The sequence below is a fragment of the Corvus moneduloides genome, chromosome 1 (assembly GCF_009650955.1).
Source record: "Corvus moneduloides isolate bCorMon1 chromosome 1, bCorMon1.pri, whole genome shotgun sequence".
Taxonomy (NCBI): Eukaryota; Metazoa; Chordata; class Aves; order Passeriformes; family Corvidae; genus Corvus; species Corvus moneduloides.
In genome coordinates, this window is record NC_045476.1 from 71,450,794 (window position 1) to 71,470,188 (window position 19,395).

The 19,395-nt window shown below is 43.0% G+C and overlaps 1 protein-coding gene and 1 long non-coding RNA gene across 10 annotated transcripts in view; one reads left to right on the forward strand and one right to left on the reverse strand.

Annotated features, from left to right (window-relative positions):
- Nucleotides 1-19,395, forward strand: part of LOC116446927 — a 52,210-nt gene that overhangs the window by 22,946 nt on the left and 9,869 nt on the right. For 2 of the 3 annotated variants that reach the window (XR_004241442.1, XR_004241445.1), the window contains 2 exons: nt 6,098-6,236; nt 13,200-13,483. This is a non-coding gene — a long non-coding RNA (uncharacterized LOC116446927). Of the gene's footprint in view, nt 1-6,097; nt 6,237-13,199; nt 13,484-19,395 lie in introns of those variants that run through there. The other variant, XR_004241449.1, reaches the window with a different exon arrangement.
- HIVEP1 (HIVEP zinc finger 1) overlaps nt 6,061-19,395 on the reverse strand; it is a 128,748-nt gene continuing 115,413 nt past the window's right edge. For 6 of the 7 annotated variants that reach the window (XM_032115352.1, XM_032115379.1, XM_032115370.1 and 3 more), the window contains 2 exons: nt 17,918-18,435; nt 13,331-15,053 (listed from right to left, as the gene is read on the reverse strand). In XM_032115352.1, the coding sequence (XP_031971243.1) occupies nt 13,905-15,053; nt 17,918-18,435 (1,667 nt within the window). In that variant the 3' untranslated portion in view covers nt 13,331-13,904. Of the gene's footprint in view, nt 6,611-11,070; nt 11,177-13,330; nt 15,054-17,917; nt 18,436-19,395 lie in introns of those variants that run through there. The other variant, XM_032115390.1, reaches the window with a different exon arrangement.

Genomic DNA, 19,395 nt, shown 5'->3' on the forward strand with positions numbered 1-19,395 from the left:
GGGCTACAAAACAGCATAGTATTTTCTTGTCTATATTTGTTCTGAACCTTCTGGGCCCTGAAACTTCAAACACTCACTGATGTTGCTGAATTTTAGTTTAGTAGCAACGAGTTGCCCCTTGCACTTGATGTACACCTGATTTTATGGCTTGTGATTGATGTGGAACCATTCCCCCAGTTGATGACACTGATTGCAGTGGGTGAAGCACATAAATCATGGCAGGTTTCAGTCTTGGACTTTAGGATAGAAACTATCCCGTAGAAAACGTGTCGAAAATACTCAGTTGGGTCCGCCTCTCAGCTGAGGATATTGGTGACACTGGGTGCCTGGAGAGCAGTCATGGCTCAGTGTCCAGCACATATCCCTGCAGGTAGATTAGTCCTTCCCCTGCACCAGGCAACCAGCCAGACACTGGGATCTTAAAAGCAAACTCCATTCCCATAAATTCATATGCCTATAAATTTTATAGTCATGGGGAGCATTAGGACTCTCTGCTCCATCTTTTGCTTAACTGGAGCCAAAGAGGCTCATTCAATAAATTCTGTGCCAAGCTTAGAAGTTGTGATTGAGCCATGGAGAAAGCTATCCAAATATTGACATAAGAAAAGAATGGGGAACATCCCATATTAAACTGTTCTCATATTGGCTATGTATTCTCATTTCCCTTCTATTTTTGTAACAACTCACATGTTTCACTTAAGCTTCTACCTTCAGGTCTTTGTTGCTTCTTTATTCTTTGCCAGATTGAATAATTTTTTCCACCTCCCCTCCCTCAGGAAAAAAAAAAAAAACCAAAAACCAAAACCAAAAACAAAAAAGAAAAAGCCCTTGTTTGGGCTTTCATAGCTTGGTTTTCCAAGCTGCTGTCACTTATACTTCTCTCTGCTGTTCCATGAGCAGGCTACTATTTTGTTGCTACAAGCTGATTTCTCTTCTACTACCTACCATTTTATTTTAGTGTTAGAAGCCCTGGAGAGCTTAAATAGAGCCTCTTGAAGGAGAGACAGCAGCCTTTTAGACTGTATGAGAATTTTTGTGATGGTTGTTCCTACAGGTGACCCTGGCACAGCAGATCGGCACATAGATGTTTACCTCAGCTGAGGCTCCGGTGCTCTGCTACCAAGGCCATGTTTTTGCCATAATAATAGTGCCTTTGAATAATTAAATTACAGAGTTGGATTAACTCAGAGCAAATGCTGATCCCAGAGTTATACTGTACTGACTGGACTAGTGGAGCTGTGTTTGGGCATTCAGGCATTAGGTCTTCCTTATTTGATAGTAATTCTCTTCATAGGGTGGCTCTCTCTAATTTTTTACAAGGCAGAACTCTTGGGGAAGGAGAAAGGGAAAGCAATTATGAGAGAAACATATATTATTCAAAAAGAAAAGCCTGGGGCATGATTGCTTTTACAGCAGGCAGCTGCAAGATCCCATACATAACCAATAGCAATACAAAGCCCCTTCCTTGTGGTGCGGCAGATGCGGTTAGCAAAGGCTTCGAGGAAGACTCAGGAATTTGGTGGGTATCAAACAGACCTGGGGATGTTCTTTCACAGTTGTTATGGCCATATCTGTCAGGCTCACACTGGCTCAAGAATGCACAAATTTCTGCTGGACAGAAGAGAGAAAAGCAGGTGGAAAGAGAGATACCAGGCAGAACTTGTCTTCCTTGCCTTATAAAAACACTGAGTGTGTGAGAAAGACCCACTTCGAAAGCATAGGAAAATTGATGGAAAATGGGAACAAGGAGGTAGGAAATAGTACTCTCTTAGCTGGACAGAGTCCTTGACAAAGAAAATCAGGCTATTGCCACCTCCCAAAGCAGCAGCAATCCTGGGCCCGCCCATCATTGCTTTTCCCAAAATCTTCTCCCATGCAGAGACAACTTAGCTCTCTGTGAACCCAAACCAAAGCAGATTGATAGCTCCACTTCTCGTGCTCAAATCACTACCACAAGAATTAGAGATCTGACTTGATGTTTATCACAAATAGATATTAAATGTGAAACTTAGTGTAAAGCAAGCAGCTGAAGTCAGAGCACAAGAATAATACTTGCTACACATTGTGGCAGAAAAATCTGCTCATGTCAGCCTCTGTCCTACTCCTTTCCTCTGAGAGACCATTGTGCCAATGAAAAATTTGTCCATCCAGAGCCAGCAGTTATCTTGCTGCCTTCTCTCCTTTCCATAGTCTGCCTCTCTGCTTAAGAGCTCCTCTCACAATCTACACAAATTTCTCACCACTAAGCCCAGTTTATATTCCATTTCCAATCTTTAAGTGTTTTCACACTGACAGGTATCAGCTTCAGGCTTCTTGCCTTACCCAAGCCCTCAACCTCATCAATTTTGGGGCAATTCCTCACCATGCTGTTCACATCTTCTATGAGATCAGGTAACAATGGTGTTCTCTTTCCCTCATTCTTTATCCTCACCTTCCCCTTGCTTCTCTTTTGGCATAGCTGACACTATATGGTGCTTCTCAAACTGGGAATCTGGTCTCTTCAGTGTCTGGATTATCCCTGAAATGACTGGAGAAGAGGAGGTTCTACAGACTCCTTTTGGCTTGCATAAAAAAAAGGGACAGCATTCTACTTTTCCTCCTGCCGATTTTTAAAATAGAGCCATTAGTTTTCTGTATCATTATCCTGCCTGACTTAATGAGCCATTCTTCTCAAACACTTCACATTAACATGTTTATGTATTTGCTTGCCTGGCTGGGTTCTTAATAGCGTGCCTTTGGTTCAGGTGCTCCCTGAACAGGGAGCACAGGCTGCTCTGCCAGGCTGCAGGAAGCCCTCCATTCACTGCAGCTGTGTGCCCAAATTATGCTCTGTGATTGACTGCTTTTGGGGCAATTGCTCAACAGTAATAAGAAGAACTTAGATAAATTGATATTTTTCTACAGAACCCATTCACACTGTGCCTTGGAGAGACTGGAATCAGTCTCAGCAGGATATCTTAATCTAGACTCTACTCCTAAATAATCCTCCTGCTAGGATCTTCAGATAATACTGCAGAAACAAAACTGCTAACCTAGAATGTGGCTACGGAGGCTGATGCAGGGGGTACCAATAGGTTTGGGGGATAACCCTAAAAGTAAAACCATTTTAAACAAGATTGGTAAGCCAATCCCATCCTTGCCAGAAAAGTGGTGTCTGATCTGACTTATTGACTCTGGCAAAGCCTCTTTCCAATGTCTGGCTTATTTCTTTGACAGATGTTAGACAATCTACACCTGCAGAGCTTTTCTTCTCTCTTTTACCCCTGTGCTGGGTAAACTGGAGTTTTGACTGAGGTAGCAGCCACAAGAAGGCAGGCAGTGAGAGTAAGCCTATCTACCATACCTACATGGTTGAAAGCTTCCTGCGAAATTGGATTAGCACTTAAATGTTGTGTGACAGAGCTTTATGTTCCAGGTTTTGTAAATGTTCTCAAGGAAAAAGGAAAAAAAATCACTCCTCAAACTCTGTATCATTTGGGGACAATTATAGCATTGCCAGATTAATTACAGTGTTTCTACAATGCTCTCCTCTGATTCCACTATTAGAACCCGGCAGAAATCAGAGTCTGTTTTGACCTTTATTCAGAGCCTCCTGTTAAAGTGACTTTCACAACAGAACTCAATTTGTCACATTTTATTTGTACTTTAATTTTATTATTAACAGATTAATGAAGCTGGTAATGGGTTTCCCGATGCTCCCTTTGGAAATGTGAACTGTGTCCCTTCCTTACATCAATCTGCCGTCAGCAGATGAAGTGCCTTTGCAAAATGCTATTAACAGTTACCAGAAGCAATTAGTCAAAATAGCAAGTCAGCTTCAAAAGGAGAGACTTCAGATTCCCTCAGTGCGTTAGGAAAAGCGCATTAGTAGGATTTAGTCTCTCCAGCAGCCACAAGCTTTAGGCCCTGCAGTAGGTGTCTGGGTTAATGACACATAGAAATGCGAATGTATCAGACTTTAATTTGCTTGAAGGAGCAATGCCAGGTTAAAAAAAAAACAAAAGAAAAGAAAATCACTTTCCGGTGTCAGTAACAGCAATCCCCATTGTGCCAGAAATGCCCATGCTCTGTTGTAAGGTACTGTCTCTGCGCCAGCCTTAAAAATCCATGAGTGAAATCCTGGCCCTCCTGAAGGCAGCAGGAGACTGCTTGTGACAATGCTGAGGCCAGGCTTTGTCTTCTTTGTCTTAACTTTCTGGCCTAAACAAATATTTGCAAAGTATTTCACATCACCCTCCAAAGCACTAAATTCCACGCCCTTCTCAGACAGCTCTCTTTTTTGTGCTGTGTAATTGCTAGTGAGACACATGCAGCTTCTAGCTCCCCTTACCCCCCTGGGAAGTGGTGGTTTGGCATGATCATTATTCTGACAGCTTTACTGTCTGGTCAGTATTTCACAAGGAGGGACAACCCTGCACATGGCAGAGGGGGTTGGAATTAGATGATCTTTAAAGTCCCTTCCAACCCAAGTCATTGTCTGATTCGATGGGGCTGACAAGATTGCATTACCATGCACATCCAGAACATAAGATGTGCTAAGTAAGTAGTCCCTTGTAGGAGGAAGGGAGAGTCTGAACCCTTTTGAGGAACAAGGTAGCACTGGGTAAAAAGCCAGCAGTCCCTAGCTCCCTCATCACTGCCCTGGATGAACTGACAGGGAGGAATCTGGGGGAGGTGAAGCATCTGGTATAATGACCTACATGCTCAGCAAAGTTTCAAGCATATGCTGTGGTATTCCTACTGCTTTCCAGATTGGACATACCAGCAATTGCCCCCCTCCTCTTTCAAATGCTGGAAAACTATGCCATCCATCATTATTTCCAGTGCATTTCTAAGTACATGTGTATTACATACACTGGTCCAATTAAAAGGGGAAGGTCACAAAAACAACAGAAATTCCACTGATACTGAAAATAAAAAAGATTATCCATTTGTCCTCAGGAATGGGCAGTGAGGTTTCTGTTTCTATGCTGAAGGTTAATATTTTTCATGTCATTTGGCCATTGTTCCTTCAAACCCAGTCCCACCTCTGCTGCATGGTTGCAGTGGCCCTGACGGCTGCCCAAGCTGCATCAAGGGGCAAACTTTGGGCTCAATTCACATGCCTCTCACAACCCTGCTATATGCTGATGCTCCCACAATGGAGGTTTTTTTTTGGAGGCAAAGAACAACTCAGTACCAGACCCTGAGGACATTTTTCCTCAAAGAAAACACAAACAGCTGAATCCCACCCAGGGACTTGGACAAACTATAGTCTGGATAAAAACCATCACCCTTTATTTTGCCAATTTAATCATTTTTTGCAAATTTAATCATTGATTAAGAATATGCAGATCTAATGATTTTGCTGAGTGTTTGCAGAGTGTATTCCTGATGGATGTTCTTTCCTCCACTGCCTTCAAGTGAGTATTCACAGTGCCTAAGGTTAAAAGGGTTTATTTTGCCCTCCAAGTGCAGAAGGATACTAGAAGAATTAGAAGTCCAGGACTAAAAATAAACCTGGCACAGTTCAGTCTAAGATATAAGAGCAGCACATCCCATCTTCCTTTTACATCAGCTTAATGACAGCAAAAGGACTGTCCTCTGGTCCCTCAGTCAGCTCATTCCACTGATTGGAAGAAGAGCTTCCTGAAAAAACACAATGTATTGTTTAAATGTTCCCATAAAAATGGCCTTCTGACTATCCAAACACATTGTCTGTCGTCGTAGATCAAGCATGGCTCTTACTCTTAAACATAAGGATTAAAAGGCGTCCATTAAAAGGACAGTTTAAAATTCTATTTTAAAAAAAGCTCAGAAGCTTAAAAGACTAATTATTTGTGTAATCTTCAAGATCAAACGTTGCTGAAATAAAGACTTTAACTCTTTCATCAGATAAAACCTGTGTGCAAAGATTGCAAGGGGAGAAGAGACTATTAAGATAACCTAGTTTGACCTCATGACCTCAGGTTTTGACATTTCACTGGTACAGGACCCTTTCAGTTGTTCATGTAGCTAAATGGAAAATTGAATAAAACCATGGAGGATGCAACAGACTACATAAACTTGAAAAAACAGACCACAGGTTTTCATGTTCCTTTAATTTTTGTGTTTGTAGGCAAGGCTCAGTGCTTAAAGGGGTAGTCCCAAGTCCTCCACTGATGCAGTTGGTGCAGGTCTTGCTGAAGCTCACAGATGTCATTTTTCATCAGATGAGGATCTAGCCTGAGGAGTTCCCAACTGCAAGGGAGAACTAAGTAAGTACAAAAGTGCAAATACTTAGAAAGGACAATTTGCAGAAGTCTCTGGGTAAACTACATTCCCAAAGTCTCTCTCCATTTTCTTCTTTTTGTCCTACTTTTTATGACAAGTGCTTAGGTTTGTGTTCACCATGCCAGTTTTCTACAGGACAGGAGGGAGAAGCTGGGACACATTTCTTTGTGTGTGTCTTTTCTAATCTGTTTGAGCTGTCTGATGTCTTCATATCTAATACATTCGGGATCTTTGATCGAGTTGGAGGATGTCTCAAGGAGTTATGATTCACAGGAAAACAGGATATCCACAGGGGAGCCAGTTGCCCAGTCCAGCAGAATTAATCAGCATTAGCTGTGTGAGCTCTTGCTCTGAAACACTGTAAATAAGAAAAGCATCATGGATCATTATAGGTATGGGAATAAACAAAGAGGGAAACAAAATTTAAACCCGTAAGTGCCAAAAATGATTTCTGCACCACCCACTTGATTTTTTGGTGGAGCAAAACTGTCTGGTGTCCAGATGAAAACATGACTTCTGTTTTGCAAAGAGGCACTGTTTCAACATTTGCTTCTGTTCTGGCACCTAGACTGTTTTTGCAAACCAGGGACACACCTAACACTGGGTAACAGGTCTGAAATACAAGAGCTGCCTTCCCGTGCCCAAACAGCCCAACAGCCTGGTTACAATGCCGTGCTCTCCCTGGCTTGCTCTGTCTTGCAGCTTGGTTTATCTTTCCCTCTCTCTTCTCTCCTGGCCTTGTTTCTGCCAGCAAGTGCCTGGCCAGAGCACAGGAGCTTGGAGCAGCCTCCTGGGAAGGAGGTGTAACTAATGGAGGTGACCTCTCACCCAGGGAGCTGAGGGACATTGCCTCCCTTGTTGTGTAGTCTCTGGCTGATGAGGAGGGAGCTGGTGCAGCACTAGAGGATGGTGACTGAACCTTCCCTGGCACCTCTTGGGCTGAGTGGCAGAGACTGCCACCACTGCAGTGTCGGTAGCTGAGTGTACAAGAAATGGGCATCACCATCTCCTCCTCCTCCTCATGCTCGTGTTCAGGATGAAGCCCTTGTGATTGGGTTACAAAGGATACGGTCACTCTGGACATAGTATTCCTGAAAGATACTACCTTGTTAGATCCTGTGCAGAAGAGCTGGGTGCCAGAAGGGCAGCTGCTCGCTGGGGAATGTTTGAGGATTACCAGAATCAGAAGCTGTAGTAATTTTCTGTTCAAACAGGGAATTTTGGCTTCTTGTCAAAATTCCTTCTGATTTGTCAAAAATTTTTGTCAAAAGATGCCTTTTAATTCTTCATTTTGACTTGATCTGCTTTGATCATAAGGGATGGGAAAGGCTAAGTGTCAAGATGATGGCTTTCTACTCAGGTGTCTCAGGTCTGGGTAGGTGCTGTTCATAGAATCATGTTTGAGCTGGAAGGGATCTTTTAAAGGTCATCTATTCTAACCGCCCTGCAACGATGACAAACTCTTTTTTAAAAATTTGCACCTGTGTGAGGCCCAGCACTGAGCAAAATCCCTATTGGTGCACCTTGTCCCTGTGCTCCTGGGAGGTGGGTGGATGTTCTCAGTGATGCTCCCTCCACACTGTGTCTCTCACTGCATGTTTACGTCCAGGGATCACTCCTGCCTTCCACAGGCACTCCGTGAAAAGCCCTTCATGAAAGAGGGGCTACAATGGGGATGAGTCCTGTGCCAACAAGTGGGCTCTGAACTCACTTCCATGTCTGCCTCTGGAGCAGGAAGATGACGGGGTGGCGAACGGCTCCTAGGGGTCAGTGATTTCAACCAAGAGCTTATTACTCATTATACAACATGGAACTGTCACCTGTGTCAAATGCTGTCCTTCTCAGAAGGAGGAATCCAACTCTGGGGTGTTTAGGTACCAACACCAAAACACTTTAGACCTGAATAACCTGCAAATGGAACTTCTGAAGCCCAAAAGGATGTTGTAACTGCCTAAACTCAACAAAAAGAGGAAATGCTGGGGGCATTTGACTTTACAAACAGCCTTCAGCTGGCCTGTTTCCAGCACAAATGCCTCACGCATGGTAATGGATTTCAAATACACTAAAGAGCACAGCCACAAAACCAAACAAGCCTTAACATTTGACCTTATTGGGGAAAACAAGCCTGCAATTACCAAAGAAAACTAAGCATGCCTAGATAATTGACTCATCTTAGAACTCTAAGTTTTGTTTCCATGACTGAACCATAGGAATGTAAAGCCTTGCCATCTTTCAGCTAGCATGGTTTCCTTAGATCTCATGGAATATCTGAAAATCACCAGTCACCTCCTAACATTTTGAATAGTCTGTTCAGTATAAAGAGGAGAAATGTACAAACAAATATAAATGGCAACACCACCTTTTTTTTTTTAAACATTCCTGGAACAAAACATGAACATCAAATCAATGCATTACGGGCTGTTACACCCTTGTTGCTGTATGCTTATCCACCCACGGACATTCCACATAAAATTACTTAATAATCAATTTGAAGTACTTTAAAGTAGCTTGTTTTCATCTAAAGTCAGTAACAGAATCAGCAGTCCAGTGTCTAGACCTAAGACAGTGGTCTCATCCTCAAAGATGTAAGCCAGAGATGGTGTTAAGTCTTTGGTGTATCATTTAAAGACCATCTGTAAGTGCTGAGACTACTTACAGGGAAAGGAAATTTCCCTAAGACATGGGAAGACAATTCTAGCCATGTTTTTTTTTTAGTCATTCATAATGTAACAATTAGAGACTGGCCAGAAGTCACCTAAGATGGGTGACATGGTTTGTATTAAAAACCAGGAAAGCAAGCAAAGGATTCCCTACTATGGGATGGTCATACTGGTCTCAGAGGACCTTTCCATAGGAACTGAAGCAGTGGCCCATCAGATAAGTCAGCTGAAGGTATCTTGAGTGAGCACTCTCAATTGTGGATTGTTTGGTTTCCATGGCTCTTGGCAAGTCACTTGTGATAAAACTGAGGATTTTAAATTTTGTTTTCATGAAACTGTCCCAATGTTAAACACATTTGAAGGGCAGTTTACAGGTTTAAACTACAGTGTTTATGAAAGCTTAGTGAGGATTATCTTGCAAAAAATGAGGACTTCTGGGGTAAGTTATAGAGTGATAAATTAATTTTATATTCTGTTTAACCACATGTCAGTAAACTCAAGGTGAGATAAATCCGTTAAGAAACCATACAGAATGTTTAGCTAAGTGTAAAGCATGGTATGTCTTTGTTTCATGGTACATCTGTGGCTTAGAGGTGGGCCATACTGTGTTCAGCCTACGTAGGTTATCTGAGATGAAATGCATGTGATGGGCACTTGAATTTGTAAGCAAAAACACTGCTATCAGACTTTCTGGCAGGGGACTGGCTGATATGGAGCAACTGTGGGCTGCTCTAGCCTCAGGGCACAATTTACAGCAATCTGAAGCTCAGAAAGAAAGGCACAAAAGTGTGCACAGCAGCAGTAACCAGTGCAGGGCAGAGCACCCCTGGACCTATGAAGTTAGCTTTATTTCAGCTGTGGTCCAGAAGCTGGGAGTTGCATCTGGGGATGTAATGCTACAGTCAAGAGATCTGAGGCCAGGTACATTGAATGTGTCCGTCTCTCGTTTATTTCTTGACCTAAGAAGTGACAGGTAGGCCATGCTGTAGCTTATTAAAGCCCCAACAGGAAACACAGACACATTTAATAGAGTTCATGTTCCAAAGCCATTTTTATTATTATATGGACACACTGCCTCCAAAATCAGGTACCCACATCCCCAGCAAACATCATGCAATGAGGAACCAAGTGAGGCCTGAGCTGAAAGAGCCACAGGCCACTGGTCGTTTCTTTTTCTAGTGAGCGCTTTTGGCAGATCACAGGGAAGCATCTGCACGGGTCGCACAGAAGCTGACCATGCCATGTCTGTGCTCTGGCTCTATTTGTAGCCAGCCTTTATCTGGCACCTGCTTGCACCCTCCTGATGGGAATAGGTTGTGAGAAGATGCCAGAGTGTGCCTGGATACACTGAGAAGCAACACTTGTTCTGGCCTTTTAACGTTTAAACAGCTGTGCTGGATTTGCCAGAGGGTGTCTGACAGATTTGTTAAAAATTGATCCCTGAGTAAACAGCCCAGTGTTATTTACTCCAATTCAGCTGTGATAATTCACACCATCTGAAGAGCAGCCTAATGCTGCACTGGCAGGTCTCTGAGGTGTTTGCTACTGCTTTGAACAGAAGGATCCTTGTGGCAGGGGGAATGTGATTTCCCAATCACTCATGACTCTAGACAAGACAATAAAGATACAATATAATTTAAAACAAAAGGAATTAATTCAGAATGAAAATGTAATTGCTAATGCAGTGGTCACAGGCTTGTGCTGATGCAGGACACCCCTGTGTGCTGACACGTATATAGATGTTGGTTACAAGCACTAACAGACGAGAGGTACAGAGTTTAACTTTCTCTCAGGTCTTTCTTCCTTGTTCCTGTTGCTCAAGCTGTAGAGGCACCTCAAGGAATATCCATTTGGAAACATCCTAGAGGGAAGGGAAACAGTGTAATATTCAGGACCACAGTCTTCTAGAAAACTGTGATTTCCTCCAACCTTGGTTTGAACATTATATATATCTGCAACTACCTGCCAATAGTAGAGTTCCTGCCTCAAATGTGGCTTATCTGCTCTGCCTGGGTAAGTGATGATTCAGTATCTGTCCTCAGATCTCTTGACCTGCAGCTTTACATTCCCAGAAGCAACTCCCATCTTCTGGGCCTTATGGCTGAATCAGTGCCCATTCTCTTGGTCCTTTCTCCCTACTGTCCTGATATGAACTTACCCAAATGATATGTCTTAACATTCCTCTTTATGACATATCTGTTCTCATGTCATTCTTACTCTTGAAGATATGCTTCCATCTCTTGCCCTTGATGTCTTCAAAACACCTAGAATAGAAAAGACAGATGTAGATCACCCAATTCACCAAGCTGAATTTTCTGTTAAATTCGAGACTTCCTGGAATTAATCCTGAACAGAATATGAGAGCACAACAAATTGCTCCTCAAGTATGTATTTAAGATGTGTATACAGTAAATCTCTGGAGTTTAGTAAAATCAGGACTTAGGGGCATGTGCAACAGCAATTTCTTACCTACTGCTGCCTTATAAAAATCAGAGAAATGGTGGTAAGTTGTGATGGCATTCAAAATTCTGGAGATAGTTTTATTTTGCTGTAAAGCTATCTGATTCTGTCATCTTTTTTTGGTCACGCTTTAGACAAATATGCTCAAATTAATTATCATAGTTCTATTTTACTGTTAGATGTCCATTTCAAAGGAGCTAAAACTAATGCAAAATTTCCCAAGTTCATTAACTGCAAACCATCACCTGATTCTACTCGAAAAAGCTTCAGGCTCTCAAAGCACATGTAACACAGCAATGTTTCAGTTCTACCTTTGGCTGGTTGGGGTAATCTCACATAGATATAAATGATAATGATACAAGACACATTGACACCACGCTTATAAAAAGAACATACAAACACACAGTGACACTTCACAGAGGGGTTGCACAAAAGACACTCACAAATTTGAAGTCCGGCACTGCGGGGAGCTGAGGACTCTTAACTCTCATTAGGTTCAATGTGAGTTGAGAGTGCTTGGTGGTTCGGGTGCTCAGGCCCTCAGCGAGGCTCTGCACATTCATGTCAGATGGGAGTAATTTCTCCTTCCTACTGTGTGTGTTTCTAATTGCAGGATTACTACAATTGCCTGATAATCACAAGTAATAGAAATGACTTTCTGGTACTGAAATGCTCTTTCTGAAAGTTAATAAAGCTCATTCAACATCGCCTACAGTTTTACAACACACTGTAATGGAATAATGTAATGAGCACAATGTGAGTACAGTACAAAAGCCAGTGTAAAGTTAAAAATGGATCTAGGATAGTGCTGCTCTTGAATATGAGCAGTGTAAGGTATGAATTACTTCCTTGAGATGGATACAGGAGTTAATCTGTGAACAATGCAGCCCAGCTCACATTCAAGTTCACTCCCTTTTTTTTTCCAGATTTGCTTCCCATCCTTTTCTTCCAGTTGTTTTATATGTGCTCATCCTTGTTAATTCCATAAAGGTGATCATGCTTTTAATTTACAACTTCCAGTTTCCTACTGGAATTTTGTTATTAAAGGGGTTATAAAAACTTCTGTAACAATGTGATAAAAGGACACAGCAGGAAACCAACTCTACTTAAAAATTACAGCATGAATCCCATGTCAATTTGAAACTTCTAGGAATGTGTAGCCCTGTAACTTGTCAGAAGTGTCTCCTGCCATAATTGGAACACCTCAACAATTCAGTGATAATTCTACATTGTTTTCACTATGTGCAAACAGAGGAATGGTAAATTTCATTATGCCAGGATCCATCCATTCTTTGTATGCCCACAGTGACAGGTTTGTTGTTAAAACAGCCATATTAGCTGTGTGTGTCAGACTTCTAGTCCCTTTTTCTTTCTCTGCATGAGTAACACACAGTTGTATTTAGGGAGAAAATGGCTTTGTCTACCTGTAAAATGAAGATCACCTGAAACACAGTCTTGTAAGAGGTTGATGGTAATCAGTAATGCCAAACCCTCATTACAGCAGTGGCCTTTTCACCAACTGTATGGCAGATTTTGCAATTAACACACAAAGAATTATTCCTTTCTTGTGTAACAACATTTTAATGTCAGTAAAAAGTGGTTTTATAGTTCAAGATTACAAAAAAAAAATATTTCATCTTGACCCTTTTGCCATTTTCCCCCAGGCAAGTCTTCAAATTTTAGTTAGGAAAAAACCACAAGGTGGATGGATGCTTGCTCTATGGAAAGCTGAGGGACTCCCTCCCCACTCTGCAATTGCCAGATGTTTAGAAATGGAAGATTTTTCTCCAAGTAAAGCCTGATGAGTTGCTCTCTCTCCCATGGCAGGTGAAACCACAGGGGCTTTTACCACCACCAGATCCTTTCAAGCTGAACCAGCTGGAAGGGCACTGAAAGGAATGAGTTAAGCACCTCTCCAACTACCGGGCTGCATCAAGAAGGCACAACATAAGCAATGGTAAAGTCAGTAAACAAAATTTTACTGTAATATTTTGTAACACAGATACTGTATTTCTCTTTGAAGTGTAAAGCTACCGTCTTACACAAGAAAGATGGACAGACCCTTTTCCAAGACTAATATGGATACAATAAATATGGAGTTTTACATACTAGATCTGTACACAGAAACTTTGTCCCACAGCCATAAAAATTTACATTTAACAGTGCAACATATAATTTAATCCTTTATTTATCTGACATAGGATGTTTACTTACTAAACACAAGCAACTACCTGGTTTTAATATACATATTTTATATATATATATTTTATATATATATATTCAACAATCTGTACAGGTTTCTAAACATAAAACTCCAAAAGGCACAATCGTCTATACAACATGTACAAAAATGGCTGGAGCTGACAAGAAACAACAATTATTGGTCAAGAGTTCATGATTGCACGAAGATTAGTAATGGGTTTGTGTCAGAAAAATGTGCTTTAAGGAAAGGAAGGTTTGCAAAGAAACCTGCAAGTGTTATTAAAAAAACCCAAAAAACCCTAAAAATAAGAACACAATGAAAAACAAAAACTAGGTTGCTATTACAAGTCTATCCTCATCGTCACTGCTGCCATCGCTAAACTGCACCGTGTTTTGCCGCCGGGGGGGGGCGGCTGGCCTGGGTACCTGTCTGTCCGGGGTGACAGTTCGGTGGACTGGGGACTTGGTTAACGTGTTGGGATTCACCTTGGAGCGGGGCTCTGCCGGGGCAGCCCTCTTCACTTGGAGAGCAGGGAGGTCACGCTTTGGCTTGCTGGGGTTTGCGAGGTCAGTCTTTTCAGGATCAGCTTTCCCCGGGCCAATGGGGTTGGTCAGCAGGGTGGGCTCGGGATGGCTCTTCCCACTGTACCGCTGGCTGCCAGCCACCGCCTGAGGAGAAGCACCCCGGCTGGCCTGGCCAGCCTCGGCTGCGGGGAAACCAACAGGAGCTGGCTCCAGCTGGACCTCGCCGGCTTTGGAGCCTGCGGCGGGTGCCTCGGAGGCTCCGTGCCCCTCGGTGCTGGCGGGGCTGACGGAGGGGATGAGGGTTGGCAGGGCGATGTTGAGGATCTGCAGGCCAGGAAGGTGTCCCTGCGGGCTGGGGGTGCCCTGTGGGGCCGCACCAGCTGTCAGCACCTGGAGGCCCACGGCGTTGAGGGTAATTCCTGGAGGGCGAATCTGCGGGGCGATGTTGGTGTTTGCCAGGCCCAGGATGTTCACTGTCTCCATGCCCAGCGGTGGCAGAGGCTGCAGGTTGGGTGTGCCAAGCCCCTGAATGCCCGGCACGCTCACCTGGCCGATGGGAATGCATGGCACCACGCTGTTCACCTCGGCGACTCCCACGGGATTTGCGGTGGTGCCAGCAGCCGTGCCACCTGTCTCACCAAGGGCGCTGGTAGTTCTGTGAATCACGCTCACAGCTGGGATAGTGAGCTGCACTGGCCCTGCCTGGATGGGAACAAAGGTGGAGTAGGTGGCCAGGCCGGCAGGGACCACCTGGATGCCCCCGACCGGCACCATGCCATAGGGAGCCTTGGCTTGCCGCTGTGAGTGCAGGGGCAGGTGGCTGAAGAGGTGAGTCTGTGCAGCCCTCGGCTCAGCAGCCGGTTTCTCCTCCAGGGTTTCAGTGTAGGGTGACGGCGCTGTCGTCTGCATGCTGTGGTCTGCTGGCGAGGATGGGGAGCTGATGGAGGGCGTGCTCTGGGAGAGAACAACACAGGCGTGTTAATGTGGCAGCCACGGCTGCCCTTCAGTGGCACGAAAACACAAGGGAGCTGGGAGTGCTTCCCATGCCCCCTTTTAAGAAAGAACAACAACAAAATGGTTTGTAGTATATAGTGCTCAGCTTGAACAATGAACTGATTTCCTTCCTTTCTTTTTCCAACTCCTTCCTCACCCACTAATTGAATTTTCCTCTCCTAATTACCCTTGCTTAATTTCTCTCAAACACTAATGCTCAAAAACATTGCTGAATATCTTTTGCATGTGTGCTTTAAGTGGCGAGAATGCTTTGGAGAACTGTTCTATGTGGAAATTGCCTCAGGCACGAAGGTTAAATAAGCATAAGCTGGCATTTTTGATGCACCAAGTTCCTCTCCTGAAGGCATTACAGCCTCTGGCAGGCAGAGGCAGCATCATGGCACATTTGTCATAGGTGCTTCTAATGTGGCAGACAGGGTACGCAGTGACAAGAGATGGCTGACAACTACAGCTCCTGCAGAGGTGGAGGTGACGGCTGGATACTGGAGTGAGACGTGGGATCCACAACCTATTGCTGCCTCAGCTCACCGTGATTTATTCGGTGCACACACCTGGACTTATAATCCTATTTCTATCCTCCCTTTTCTTCTCCTACAGCCTGTTACTGACCAAGGCTTGCAACTCCTTTCCTAGAACCTCCTAGAACGAGTAGTCTGAAAGTGCAATTGTGATCTCTCTCTCTCGTTTTAGGCATTTTCATCACACACGTACTGGTGCAACCTTACTTAGTTTATACAGTCCTAACTCTCAAAAATTCTCTAGAGCAGGCACAAAACTGAAAAACAGAAAAAAATGCTTTGGAAATCTGCTGCTGGAAAATGTATTGGCAAAGGGAGAATATGATTAACTGGCTATGCAGTGCCGACCTGTCTAAATGAGAAGATGGGTGTGAGAAAGAAGCCAACATCTTTCTCAGAACTGACACCTCACAAGAAATCCTGATAAACTGGTATGGGTGCTTTCGAAGGAACGTACAACAGCCTTCCTGAGCTGTGTTGACTCCTTGGCTTGATTGCAAGAACTGGGATCCACAGCCATTCACAATAGGAACGGACTGTAGATTAACCACTGGAGACACAAGGCTGATGCTTCTTTTGGTCTGGGAAAGGAAAAGAAAATCTGGAAAGGAATTACTGCCTTGTACTACTTATGTGCCTTCTTTTTTTTGAAAAATGTATTAATGTAGACAATTATTAAAGCTATATAAATGAACACCGTTCAACATTTTTAATTGCGTGAATATTTACTTAAGGCTTCAGTGGTTCTATTTAATGAGGGAGTAAACTCAGTCAAATGTCCTTCTGGTATCCACTGGCAACAATGGAACCTAAACTCCAAATAGGAACACCCTACCCATTTTATGGCAGGTATATACAGTGATCAGAGATCATTTTATTCTCTGTCACACTACAAACTCGCTCCAATTTCCATTTGCCACATGAATTCACAGTTCTTACAAACATGGATGAGCCTGTGTCAAACAATGCAATGCAGCAATAATTTTTACTGTTTCTCCTTGTCAACAGTTTGCTACCTTAAACTTCGCAAAAAAATAAATCCAGTAGTATAAATTTTCAAAGAAAAAACCAAGCCACTAAGTACTTAAAACAGACTGAAATTTTTTCTATTTATGCTTTTGAAAATTATCTGCTACTTTTTTTCTATAACTGCACGCGAAGTTAGGTTTACGCTTGGACTTGATCTCAAGATTTTTTTCCAACCACAATGATTATATGGTACAATGTAGTATTTCTAAATATTGTACTCATCATGGAGAAGGCAGTGCTCTGATTACACCTTTAATTAAACTATTCTGCATTTTATTTTTCTGAGCAATATTCTGAAAAGCACGAATGCCTTCATGGTCTGTAGTAAGAATTCAAAACTACCAAAAGATATCTTTAGGGTCAGCTAGGTAAGGGACTTGTAGTGTCCCCATCACAGTCCATTAAAGCCACCGCTTTAATGAACAGAAAAGGGCTCAACACCTGCTGCTTCCCTCTGTGATTTCTTGGGCACAATTTTAAAGAGAACAGTTGCCAAAATTACTGAACGCTCCCACAGCCCTGTACACAGACTGATCTCACCTTTCTGCACACCGCTTTGAAAAGCCGGGTGTCTACCATGTGCATGGGCAAAATTCGTCCTTTTCTGATTAAAATCTTCTTTCAGCTTGGAGAAAAGCTGAGAGCACTGGGAACTCAGGTCTCAGTCCCATGTTCATCTCTCCTTTCGTTATTGTGCAAGGGCAATCTCCCAGTCTCCTTGAACATCTGGTGCTCTTTCTAATTCTACTATTAAGCACATTTGGAGGATAGATAAGCAATTGCACCGTTTTTTTTAGTGATAAGGCAAAACACTTTGGGACTAGATTAATTTCCCTTTGGAATTACCAATGATTGTATCATCATATTTCAGAGTGAAATGATTGCTGAATTCTCTCACTTTCCTCTGATGACCACCACCATATGTTCATTCCACATATTTGTTATTTCCTTCTGATTTGTAATACAATCTACCAGCTCCAAACATCAGCTGAAATAACCATTATACAAATTAATCCATTCAGGAAGAATACAATCAAATTAAAGAATTTGAAAAGCAATGCTTCTACTACATCCTTGTTTCTAGAGTCCTACATATTTGTGCCTTGATTAATTTTAACTCTTCTGAAAGACTCATCACCAAGAATTCTAAGAATAAAGGGAAAGGCAAACACTTTAATGTCTGAAAAATCTCCAAAAAGATCTTTTTGGAAGGAGGACTTAAAATACCACTCTCTCCCTGGAGTTAAATACTCCTACCTTTGTAAGAGCTGCAGTTGATATTAAGGAGTGGCCCAAGGCTGTTTCTGGACCAGGGTAATCCACAGACATCTGGCGACCTGGAGATGCAGGAGCGATGTCTGTCAGTGCTGCACCGGCACCGCAGGGACCCACTCCTCTCTCCTGGGCTTTGTCCTCATGTGCTTCCCGATGGGTGGATTCTACTGGCGACCTGGAGGTCCTGCTGACTGACTGCACTGTGCTAAGGACAGTCATCTTGGTCAGCAGAGCTTTTGGGAGACCATCCATGGAGTCCGTGTGAGCCCCAGTAAAGCAGTCTGGAAGCCTGATGTCGTCGTCGGTGCTGGCGGCATCCTGCAGGCCGTGGCGAGAGGGGTGGTGCTGGGGGCTGGCCGTCACCGAGGGCGTTGTGGATAGCACCGACTCAGCCTGGCTGTCCTCATCATCATCCTCATTGTCATTTTCATCTTCATCTCCACCATCAGACTCCTCCACATCATATCCTGACCGGTCATAGCCAAATCTTTGCTTCTCACCTGCAGAAGTGGGAAGTAGAAGGCAAGAAAATGAAGGCCCTAGACTGAGAAGGAAGCAGGAGAGAACAACTAAAAACACCAAAAAACCACATGGCATATGTATTTTCCAGTCATACCCCACTGCATCAAAGCAACAGGGAAGATTTAATTTTTATTTTCCAGCTTACATATTTTACTATACAGCTACATAATCTTTCATCTTCTGTTTCCGTGTTGTTTTTAACCTTCTGGATTTGGCCATTTTCTTCCATGCCATTTGTAACCATTTGCTCAAAGTCACCCTTCACTCTTCCTTTGGGGAGCAGTGAGCAGATTCCTGGTTCATTAGGTTCCCAGTGCTGACATGTGGAGCTGGCCTGTCAACCTTAGCAGCGGGATATTCTCTGGCTGGTTCTGACTCATAAGTGGGTGTCCTTGTACCTAATATGAATCATGGCTGCAAAGGTTTTTGAAGGATGCAAACAGAAAGACTGGAGGCTGTTAGTCAAGAATCTGTCTCGTTAACAGGCAAGAGACCAAAATTAGACCTTACCAGATTTCTTCACTTCACAAATGTTTGGAAAGGTTTATTCAAAAATCACCCAAGATGTCCTAGGAGCCAAGAAAGCCCTCTTTGTATCAAAACTTACCTATGAATCTTTGTTTGCGTAAAGAAGCCCTCCTGACGTCAAGTCTTAAAGCCAAACTGCTGTCTAGGGGTAAATTTCTCTACAAAATACAGTTCTACTATAGCTTTTCACCTTCTTTTGTATCTAACTTGGAAAGAAAGAGTCGTCTTTAGTAAAGAGACAAAAAAATCCCATCTGCTGTGTCTGATTCCAAGCCAGGCTGTCTGGGATCATATTTTATAAAAGACAAAATGCTTTGAATACATTCATATTTTGTATTTGATTAAAGGTCTGTCTCTTGAGCTGTCCAAAAAAACATATCAGCATAAAAATCATTTGGCTCTGTAAAACC